Here is an 11,467-nt window from a genome sequence, read left to right as displayed (position 1 = left end):
GCTGCTACAGCACCGCCGGGTTCATGGCCAGTATAAGCAAAGATGAATGGCCGCGCCGCCGGCCGCTTGTGAGTCGTGATTCGTGAATCGTGATACGAGAAATCGCAAGAGGGCAACGCCGCGGAAGGATCGAGAAGGTAGATAGCTGAGACCAGTCCCAACCTATAGGTCTTGTTTGTTTCCTTCCATTCTACAAAAGAATCTCGCATGCATGATGTATTAAATGAAGTCTATTTGCAAAACCTATTCAGAGATGGGTGTAACTTTTCGCGACGAATCTAATGACGGTAATTAATCGATGATTTGCTACAGTGATGCTACAGTAACAAATGCCTCATTAGATTCTTCAGGGTCATTTGCGTGGGGGTTCTGAAGTTGGTTTTGTAAACTGGTTTTGTTTGACACCATAATTAGCCGTCAAAATCACTATTTACTTGCACAGTACAAACCAAACGGGGGATAGTGTCTATAGGTAGTGGCATATGCCGCCACATAAGCAAAACATTATGTTTAGAAACTACAACCCTCAATGCATAGTTTTTTCCTATGGGTCAACAATTAATACTTACTCAATTATTCTCTCTCCTATCAACTAATCATATTTGTTGTTTAGTTGTTATGAGGACACTACTCTCTCCCAATGCAAAATTTGGTAGCATCTAGTGCATTAGTTCTTGTGTAGAAACTGGGTCTTGCATGAGACCCAGTTTTTTCATCTCTTCACACACATTCTCTCATTTAATATAGTGCCACATAAGCTAAACATTCTAGGTGGCAGTATAATCAATGCTATGGAAACCATCCTAGGTAGAGGGTTGGGGATGGCCCGAGGATGAGGCAAGCCATGCGCCTCAGCCCAAGTTTTCATGGCTTGATGTAAGATCGAACGGTAGGGATTATTTGAGGTGACGTAGTCCAATCTCCGATAAGATTTCCTGCCAGGATTTGTGTAAGATCGGACGGTAGGGGATTTGAGGTGACGTGGCCCAATCTGGTCTTTAAGAGATTCGACTCACGCATAGGAATATTAACACATAATTTAGACTAAGTGAAACACTATGACATATATAGGCCTTGTCTGGCAGGTTCAAAGAAAGGTTGACGGAGAGAAACTAATTTTGATTCGACTGGGAAATACGTTTTTCTGGTTTCAGGTTGAATCCACTAAATAATTTTAGTCTGTCTCTGAACCGCTGAATCGTTTGGTAGAGATTTTTATTCTCTTTCTCTATAGAATCACTTTTCGGGCTATGGGGTGGTAAAGAGTTTTGTTTAGATAATCTAATGATCCAGCTATAGAAGATCATACTCTAATTTTATATAATTTTAAGTTAAAAATATATAAAGATGAATTTGATTGTGAAGAGATTACTAGAATCAGACTCTAATTTTATTTAATTTTGAGCTAAAATATATAAAAATTAAATTTGATTGTGAAGAAATTACTAGAATCATGATTTGTTACCACCCTACTCCCTAGGCATAGCATGTGTAGTTGGTGATGTGGGCAAGCAGATTATTTAAATTGTGTAGCCATAACAAATTTGCGGATGTGGGGCGAGCGGACTTGCATGATGCCCAGCGCAGTAATTTATGCCGCTCTGGCTCGGTAGGTGTGAATGCCTGAAATCTTTGGCCTCGTTACTTGGGAGTAGATATACCGTTCATCACATTGTCATTTTTATAATAGCACATACAACTATACCAGTAAAAATAAATTTAACTTTACAAAATTTAAATTTTTTGCGAATGTAACAAACCATGCAGACATAGCACGCTAACACCCTGTTAGTTTAGGGGTGTGAAATATCCTCCCTATCTGGGATCTCCTCTCTCCGACAACTGAGTCCTGCAGATATCTCACTGCCAGGTGGGCCTCACTCGTCAGCTTGGTCTCCCACCTCAGGGGGTTTTTACATTTTTATCATTATAACGGATGGCACTCGCTCGATTATCCCTCTTAAAATGACGTCTATATATTTAGCACTCTTGTTTCGCGGCTCTTTCATTTTTACCACTTTGGCTGACGTAGCTTGCCACGGCGGTCTGACACAATGGTGCCTCACACAAAATGTCCTCGCTGTCCTTGATATCCTCCTCTGTTCTCCCTCTTTGACAGTTAGGTCCCACAGCTTCTCTCACTGCCAAGTGGGCTCCACTGGTCAGCTTCGTCCTCCACCTCGATCAGCTGGGTAGTGTCGTTGTTGTGTTTGCAGCTAGCTAGCTAAATCGATCACATCGACCATCTCGATCGATCACCCATCTATTATCGAACGTGATCAGCTGCAGCAGGCAGCAGAATGTCGCACATCGCGGTGGAGCGCAACCGGCGGCGGCAGATGAACGACCACCTCAAGGTGCTCCCGTCCCTGACGCCGGCGCTCTACATCAAGCGCGGCGACCAGGCCTCCATCATCAGCGGCGCCATCGACTTCATCCGGGAGCTGCAGCAGGTGCTCGAGTCACTCGAGGCCCGCAAGAGGCGCCGCAGCACCAACACCAGCGGCGGCTTCAGCCCCAGCCCCACGCCCAGCCCGCGCTCCCACCTCGCCCTCTCCTCCTCCTCCTCCGGCTGCGGCGCCGCCACCCCCCCGTCCCCGCCGGTACTGGCGGTCAAGGAGCTCGCCGCCTGCTGCAACTCCCCCGTGGCCGACGTGGAGGCCAGGATCTCCAGCGCCAACGTCCTGCTGCGCACGCTCTACCTGTCCCGCAACCACATCTCCGGCGCCATCCCCGACGCCGTCGCCCGGCTCCAGCGGCTCGTCCGTGTGGACCTCGCTGACAACAGCCTGAGATCGGCCGCAAAGCCGTAGCCGCTGGGGCCGCGCCCTCCTGCTGGTCGGGCGGCGCAGCGCTGCCGGAGGCAGACGCTCGGGCTCCGGCTCCGGCGACCGGGGCTGCGACTTCCGCGCCGGCGGCAGACGGAGGCGTGGAGATCTGCCCAAGATCGGCGGCGGCCATGGGTATCGCGCGGGAGGGGCGGCGCCCGCGAGGGGCTCAAGGCCGGCGGCGGGAGAGACGGCAGGCCCCGAGGGGCGGCGCTTCCGGGTCGTCCGCGGCTGCGGCGCCGCGGGGGAGCCGAGCCGTCGTGTTCGTGGGCAAAGGCGCCGGAGGTGGAGGACCAAGCTGACAAGTTCCCCACCTGGCAGTGAGAGAAGCTGTAGCACCCAGTTTTCGGAGAGGGAGAAGAGCGGAGGAGATTAGGGGCAGTGAGGATATTTCGCGCGAGCTTGCTGACAGCGCTATCGTGTCTGGCCGACGTGGCGGGTCATATCAGCCAAAGTGGTAGAAATGAAAGAGCCGCGAAATGAAAGAGCCGCGAAACAAGAGTGCTAAATATGTAGACGTCATTTTAAGAGTGATAATTGAGCTAGTGTCATCCGTTATAATAGTAAAAATGTAAAAACCCCCCACCTCGGTAGCGGACATCTCATCGGGAACCGGCCATGGGCGCGTCATCCTATGCAGCGCACTCCCACGGTCGATACCTCCTCGGAGGCGCACGAGCGGCGGGAGCAGGAACCCTCGCCTCCGCCGCGCTCAACGTCAGGTCGTTTGCCCGATCAGATCCACCCGCCCACAGAACAGATCGAAGCCACTGACCTCACCGCCTCGCGTCGCTTCGGCACGCCGAGCTCAAATCGGACATCGAAATCGGTGCCGATTCCGCCCCGTTAGCTGATATGCGGCGGGAGGGTGGTGGCCCTATTGATCTCGCCGCCGGAGGTGCCTAATTACCCGCCGATTTGGTGGGATTCAGGTGCGTGCATGGGCTTGGTGTGGTGGCGTGGGCTCGCTGGTGGAGGGTGGGGATGCTAGGGTGTTTGGGCGGGCGCGATGACGTGTCGGGTGTGGCGGAGGATGTGCAGGGAGAGGGAGGGATGGGTGGTGCGGAGCTCGTCATGCGTGGGCTCGATGGGGGTGGAGGATGAGGAGGATGCACCCACCGCGAAGCTGGAGTGGAAGACGGACGTCACGATGCTGCAACTGATCGCGCGGCGTGGGTCGCCTGGGCATGGGTGCCCCCGGCCTCAGTGGGGCAGGTGCCTCGGCGGACAGAGCGGCCTTGCCTCTCTAGTACCAGAGGTGGAAGATGAAGCTGACAACTGGGGTCCACCTAGAAGGGAGAGAAGCTGCGGAACCCATCTGTTGGAGAGGAAAAGAGAGGAGGTAGGGAGGACATTTCATACCACCGAGCTGATTGGGCGCTATCGTGTCATACTTGTGTGACTTGCCACGTGCACAAATTGGTAAAATTGTAAGTTAAATTTATAACTGTTGATATAGTTGTAGGTGCCATACTAGGAATGATAATTTAATGAGTGACATTGGTAATAATGGTAAAAGTGTAAAATACCCGATGTTCGCACTCCAGGCACCATGTGGGTGGTAGCGGTGGCGACGGCGACGGATATGTTGGGCCCAAGAGTTCCGACCGCTTCCGAGGCGTGGCCGAGAAGGCTAACATCGGGTGGGATGGCGTGGGCGGAGGTGGCCAAGGAGGGCGTGGGAACCGTCGGTCATGCCTGCGGGGTGCGTCGTGGTCGAGCCGCTCGAGGACGAGCTTGGTTTCTGGATGGTAAATTGGTAACCTCTGATTCGGTAAAGGTCCTATTAGTTTCTTTAAGCGCATTGCGACGAGTTTCTGCACGGGCTCACACAAAGATCCTAGTAACTAATGATTTTCCGACTAGTCTCGGTCCTTTTATAATTTTGTTTCTCTGAATATTACTTCAGTTATGACAATTCCGCTAAAATTTGCTAAAAAATGTCCTTCCTCTGTCACTGTGGAGAAAAAAACGTCGCAACAGACCTAGGGTGATGCATAATCTGGTGTCTCCATTGGTAGTTTGGAACAAATTTTTGTGCAGTTGTGATGCCGAGAAACAACCCTTATTATAACTGATAACTTGAATACTTGTTGAAGATGGTTTCCGGTGTTAATTTTGTAGATAAACTTGCAAAGAAGTGACTATGCTATCTCTGTGTTAATGGTCCTAACCATACATTTTTTTGGGTTCTGTTTGTCATTATAGATCTAACTGGAATTAGTCAAAATTCTTTAACCAACGATATTCCATAGGGCAGCACAACAACTGCAAATTGACTGCATTCTCCCTTATAGAACAGCAAGGCAACTTTGACATCTAGAAGGGAACATATTTATTATTTACTGCAATAGTAAAAATTTTAGGTAGTCATGATTTAAAACTAGAATCTGGACTTTGACATCTACACAAGTCATTGATCACAGAAAAACAGATAAATAACATGTCATATAGACGGTACTTTTGGTCTGAAAGTGCTAAGATCACAGACCTTATTACATCAACTTGTGGATGTTGTGAGGCAGATAAGACCACAACAAAGAAACTGCAGGAAAATGACATGGAGTAGGTACTTCATAGGTTTGTCTATGATGGAGTCGTCTCTGAGTCAGGAAGATTATCTTGGTTACCCTCAAACTGGGTGGGTTTGCTTGAGCTATCTGGTTTGCTACCACTTCTGCTGTTCCTCAGTTGCTGAGTATCAGAGGGAATGATTGCTACAGAATTGACTTCTGAAGTTTTCTCATAGTTCTGAAGTGTTGGGGCTTCAGAACCCTGCTTCACATTGTCTTGCAGTGATATATCATACCTGTCTCCTTGCAGTTGCTGCTCTTGCTTGCTCTTCTCAGGTGGTGAAGGCAATACTTCTTTGGATGCTAATAAGCTTGTCTCGTTTGTTTGCTTGCCACCATCTTTTGACGGTTGAGGCTTGTTCTGGTCAGATTGTATATGCATCATTGGTGGTGTATCATTTGTTCTTCCTTGAGCTTGCCCAGTGTAACTGCCACTGGCATTTGCCAATGAATCTTCATCTCTGCGCTTGCCAATTCTAGTGGTAGGTGCAGCATCATCACCTTGTGTCTTGTTTCCAGCTAGCTGAGCCTTCGATTGATCTCTTGGTAGCTCTTGTGTGTCTGCTTCTTCCTTGTATGTTTTATTATTATCTTCTGGTGACTTCATTGCTGGAGGCACAGAAGAAGCTGCGCCAGCATTTCTGGTAGCTTGCCCACCCGGTTGATCATTGGGCGATACTACACTAGTTTGACTGGTTTCAGCAATACCAGTCTTCTTGTTCCTTGTGTCAGATAAGGAAGATACTGGTGGAGATGGTTGTGTCAATTGACCTGCATTATGTCATGAATATACCTATGATTAGCCAGCACACTGGAGATTAACTTACAGAGGTTCTTAGATTATTTCTATCCCTAACACATGGACAGGTTGTCAAAAAAAAAACAAATGTTACTACGTTTAGGACATGACAGCTTAGCTGTCTAAAATAGTATTGTACTTAAACCTAATTTGTTCCCTAAGAGGCGCCTAACAGTTTCGTGCTATATGAGAAATGGTTTAAAAGTGTAAAATGATATAGTATCAATAGAAATGCATAATTTTTACCTGAAGTATCAGGGAATTGTTTGTCAGGACTTGGTGCTACCCTTCCTGCTGTAGTTGGGTGCAAGCTTCTTGGATCACCAGAAGATGATTTGGCTGCCTCATTCTTGCCATCAGCATCAAGATTTCCTTCATTGAGAACTGCAGAAGCATTCTGCCAACCAGAAGCTGGTGCTCGCACTGGTGCAGGTAGTGCTGCACTTGGATCAGCTGTTGCTGCTCTGGTTGACTTATCACCAGGGGTTCCTGGTGAGGTAGGGCCAACTCCTTCGACTGGTTCTGTTATTTGTAGAAAACCTGAAGTTGGTTCTGCCATGCTGTTTCCACTAATAGATTTTTTGGTTGTGTCACGGTCAACGGGGTCTAGAGCACCAGAGATTTCTTCTTGGCTAACTGGTGCTTGCTTCCCAAGGGCATCAAGATTTGCTTCATGGATTGATGCTGGAGAACCTTCACTGTCAGTAGCCTTCCTTTTTGCATCCGGAGCTTTTCCACCCATGGCGGAAGTCTTGTATGTCTGTTCAGCACGGACAACACGAGCACGTGGATCAGCTCCTTGCACCAATGCTGAACTACTTCTTGCATCAGTTGGGGTTTGCTGAGGTGCTCCTTGTGGTGCCCTTATGTTAGCACCTTCTGTTTTGGCCAACTTGTCAGTGCTAGTAGCAGCAGGTGGTACTTGTTGTACGAGTGATATTGTTTCTGGCCCGTCAGTAGCACGGTCATTGTAAGCCACTTCTCTAGGTGGCGAAATGACTCCCCTTTCATCTGCTACCTCCGGAGTGTATGAAGCTCTTTTGCCTGTTGGAGAACTGTTCAATTTGTTGTCTGGGACTGTGGTTTGCTTTTCTTTGTCATGGACATCTGAAGGCATATTGGATGGGGCAGGTGCTTCCTCCACCATGGCAGGGTCTTGAGTATCCGGAGCTTCTGGATTAAACATTCTTCTGAGCCTCTTAGTTGAGAATCTTTCATCTTCATCAATGCCATCTTGAGATGATGGAGCGCGATCTTGATCAGCCTCTGTTGCTCTCTTTGCAATAGCTGGGGAACCAGTGTGTGTAGATTGTTTTTCAGTTTCACCTCGAGCATAATGAGGGCCAATTGCACTTTTCTGTTTTTCACCTGATTCAGGACCAACAATATTGTCTGCAACTCGTTGTTCAGGAGGCTTTCCATAAGGTGTTTGATGTTTTTGTGCATCCGGCTTTCCATAAGGTGTTTGTTGTTTTTCACCTGGTTCAGGACTAACAATATGAGGATGGACACCAAAAAGTTTGCTCTCAGTTTCATTGTAATCAGGTTCACTAATTCTGCGGGGAGATTTGGCTGATCCCGGACTGGGCTTTTCAGGAGCAACTGCTTCACTGGTCCGCCTGGCTCCAGGGATCTTGGAGGAAGCTTGGGGACTGGGCTTGACAAGGGATCCCGCCTCGTCTTTGTAGCTGACCTTGAAAAAATCAGAAAGGTGGGGCTTATCAGGAGCTTCTTTGGGTGATGTTTCACTGGTTTTGCTAGGAGATGAGGCATCTTTGCGGCTGGGCTTCTCAGCATCGGTTCTCTGGTGCATCTTGGCAGTGGTAGGAGTGGAAGGCTGGGTTAAGAAGCTACTTTTAGTGCTCTGTACACCACTAGGTGGTTTCTGTGTGGTAGAATCTGTCTGCCCTGATGTTGGTTGAGTTTTTTCAGAGGTTGTAAAGAAGCCACCTTGATTTCTTTGGATAGGTGAGGAAGGCTTAGGCTCAGAGGTATTTCCATCATCTTGTGGAGCTGGTGGAATGGAAGTTATGATGGTACCAGTGCTGGGAGGTGCAACCAGCACTGTCTGTGACTTTGTGCCCTCCTGCTGCTGATGGCTTATGTGAATGTCGCGGAAACCAAACTGTGGCAATTGTTCTGTTTGCCATTGCTGCTGCTGCTGCTGCTGCCTGTCATGTTCCTCCTTTTTGTGCTCCTCCTCCATGGTCCTCATGTCCCTCAGCACCTGCTGCCAGGAATCCCGGGCTGAGATCCTGTTCCACCACTTTTGCACATTCTTTCTTGTGTCGTACAGGTAGGCGAATTTGTCAGATGTAATGACATGGTGGGTGCCAGGCAGATGAACAAGGTCGGCGAGGGTGAACTTATTCCCAGCAAGGTAATCGCTCTCACCAAGCCTCTGCTCGTAGACTTCCAAAACTTCCTCCAGCTTCCGCTTCTCTCGGTTGATGTCTTCATTGTTGTCGTCATCCTCATCATGAAATGGGAAGGCAATATGGCAGAACAATGCCCGGCTCGGAGGGTCGAAGGCATGCTCCTCATTCCGGAGCCATTGTTCAATGGAGGCCCTCTCAAGGACATCCTTTCCCAGGAGGAAAGGATACCCCTGATGCTCGTAGGTCTCTGCTAGATAGCGACAGATTGCTCTTGAATCTGCAGTTTATAGGACAGGTCAGTTCTGCATTCTGTCTCCAGTTGTATCATCTATTTTTCTGGTTTATGTGTTTCACACATTTACATTTCTGGTGTAATTTTTCTTGAGAAACACAATGTTGTTACAATCCATTTGATTTGTATTAGGGAAAGAAGCACCATTTTGTGTTGCTACCATATCTAGAAGAGCATCACGTATATTTTCATTCTCAAAACATATCTAGGAAACATGTAAACATCATTGCATCTCATTTCCAAATCATGATCCTAGAACAATTTTCTGCTAATGTTTCATGCTTGACTGGAAACAAATGGGTTTACATTATGACGAGTCCATTGTAATCAAAAGAGTGAGTGAAAAATTTGGAAGCAGAAGGATGAAGGATAAACATCTAATCAGAGTAGTCTTTGTTTTGTTTTGTATTTCATATTACATTGCTAACCAGTGAAATCATATATAATCTTCTGAAATTCCTGTAAGAAGTTTGATTTATTGGACCTAAAGATTGTTCCCACGGTATGTTTATTCTTTCTGACAATAGCTTCTGGTACAAAGAATTATAGTTATTGGAACATTGTGCAAATTCCCCATACTTATTTGGCTTGAACAAGATATGCACTAGGAGTCTGGGGACTGGAATAGTAGTCTTTGTGCATTCCTTCTTGGATGTATCCTGCTACTTTCACATCAGCGCCTTCATAGCAAATAATTGATGAAGGCGACACTTGATCAGCGATATTGTTAATTGTTTCAGGCTGTAGGTGATACTAATAAGAATTGAGAGTGACACATACAAAGGTGAATTTTTTCAAATCTGGCACATCTTCATTTCTCTTCACAGCAATAACTGCTATAAAATATCTTCAATCTTTGTGAGAGAACAATGTCATCAGTATATATCTGCCTATATCATTGTATACACAGTTGATCTTTTATGCACAAGTTATGAAAGTTCTGCTTCTAAAGTTAAGATTATTAATTAAGTAGTTACTTTGAAGAAGAAAATAGTAATATTAGACCATATGTTTTTTTGTTGCTGCAAATATACTGATGTCATAACAATTTTAGATGGACAGACTGGTACAAAATGTTGTCTCATACTACGGTCGTTTCAGCCTGAACTAATATGGCAGTATTTTTTTTTTGAAAAAAAAAAGCTAGAACTAATTAGAAGAATTTTATGCAAGATTCTGCCTTGGAATGATAATAACAACCTTATTACTGCTCTTGTAATCTGATTGTTTTCTAATGACACGATCAGTTTACTTGTGGTTTACTTTGTGTTTTCTCTGAAAAAAATGCATATGGCTTTTACATGAAAATGTTGTTCACCAGGCTTCTCATACTGTTGTTCTTTTTGGTATGTGATTCACCTTTTTAAGTTATTCACTTGGACAACATATCATATTCTGATATTTGCATGTTTGGCTTGCAACATATTTTGTCAATGCATCTGAGACCTTAAAGAATTATGTAGTTGGGATGGCTCAATGATTACACAAGCTAGTGACATTACCTTGAAGAAATACAGGTCCATCATAGAATGGAACCGGAACACTCCTTGATGCCTGGAGACGAATGAACAGGATATAAAAGTTGAGATGAGATCGAGTTGTTTTGAGCCAAGCAAACTTCTTCTACTATTTTGTTGTTGCAAGGAACATTGGGATATATAAAGTACCTGGAGGCTTAGTATGTCCTTGTAAGAGGCTTTGATTGTCTCAAACTTAACATTTTTCTCGTACAGGCATGTGAGCACCCTTGATACATCGGGCAAGATCATGGACTTCTCATGGTACACATTCACCACGGGAGGCCCTGCTCCAGTGCTAAGGCTTGCCATGGCGGCAAGAGCTCAGGCTCGCTGGCTGGAAGAACTGAAGGTAATGGTGTGCAAGTGCGGCGACACAACCGTCATTGTTTTAATATTAGAAGTTATGTTCGGGCCTGCTTGAAGAAGCAAAGAGAAGATGCTTAAAGTGTGGTAGAGTGAGAAGCAGGACTACAAATAATAAAAGTGAAAAGTAAGAAAGAAAAAAAGAGGAGGAAAGGAAAAGGTAAAGTGACCTATACCTGGAGGAATTTGGACTGTAGATCGTGTTATTTATGTATCCATAGTCCATACCATAAGCTTATATCTGTTATCGGGACGTTATGGATTGTTGGTGATGTTTAAAGGGAAAGAGCAAAAGAACCCTATTTGCCAAGGAACTCGGATGTGTTGTTGAGTTAAGCATCTTTATCCCTGTGCAATTGGCTTGGCTAAGTGGCTTTATTCATTCCTTGCCGCTTTGACCAAAGGAGATGCAAACTGCTGGTACGGAAGCACATAGATTCTGCCCATGAAGGTAAGTTAGCATCAGAGACCCATGATGCCCCCCTACATGTACCATCAAAACCAGCAGACAAACTGGATGGGTGATGGATGTCCTGGGTGTCCTCCTAGGCAACATCCAGAGAAACTTCTTTTGAAAAAATAACCTGTCCCCAGGTATAGGAACAATATTGGGATGTACATGTAGCATGATTATGTTGTCTACTGTTACACTGCCTTCCAAGTTTTTCTCTACTGAAATTGCTCCCCCTAGCGAGGCCGTGGGCACCCTTGTTT

The 11,467-nt window shown here is 46.2% G+C and overlaps 2 protein-coding genes and 1 long non-coding RNA gene across 3 annotated transcripts; 2 read left to right on the top strand and 1 right to left on the bottom strand.

Annotated features, from left to right (window-relative positions):
- Positions 1-2,251: 2,251 nt before the first annotated feature.
- Positions 2,252-3,708, top strand: LOC120677554 (transcription factor MUTE-like). Its single transcript, XM_039958710.1, has one exon. The coding sequence runs from the start codon at positions 2,301-2,303 to the stop codon at positions 2,811-2,813; it is 513 nt and encodes a 170-aa protein (XP_039814644.1). The 5' UTR covers positions 2,252-2,300; the 3' UTR covers positions 2,814-3,708.
- A 1,516-nt stretch (positions 3,709-5,224) lies between these two features.
- Positions 5,225-10,734, bottom strand: LOC120678755 (nascent polypeptide-associated complex subunit alpha, muscle-specific form-like). The gene is made up of 4 exons (XM_039960071.1): positions 10,538-10,734; positions 10,373-10,424; positions 6,447-8,855; positions 5,225-6,172 (listed from the first exon to the last, which is right to left on the bottom strand). The coding sequence occupies exons 1-4, from the start codon at positions 10,697-10,699 to the stop codon at positions 5,415-5,417; spliced, it is 3,381 nt and encodes a 1,126-aa protein (XP_039816005.1). The 5' UTR covers positions 10,700-10,734; the 3' UTR covers positions 5,225-5,414.
- LOC120678756 lies at positions 8,747-11,001 on the top strand. Its single transcript, XR_005676731.1, has 2 exons — positions 8,747-8,873; positions 9,611-11,001. It is a non-coding gene; the product is annotated as an uncharacterized LOC120678756 (long non-coding RNA).
- Positions 11,002-11,467: the final 466 nt, after the last annotated feature.

This window comes from Panicum virgatum, chromosome 6N (assembly GCF_016808335.1).
Source record: "Panicum virgatum strain AP13 chromosome 6N, P.virgatum_v5, whole genome shotgun sequence".
NCBI classification, from domain to species: Eukaryota; Viridiplantae; Streptophyta; class Magnoliopsida; order Poales; family Poaceae; genus Panicum; species Panicum virgatum.
Note: the sequence above shows the minus strand (reverse complement) of the source record. Positions and strands in the feature narration are given on the sequence as shown.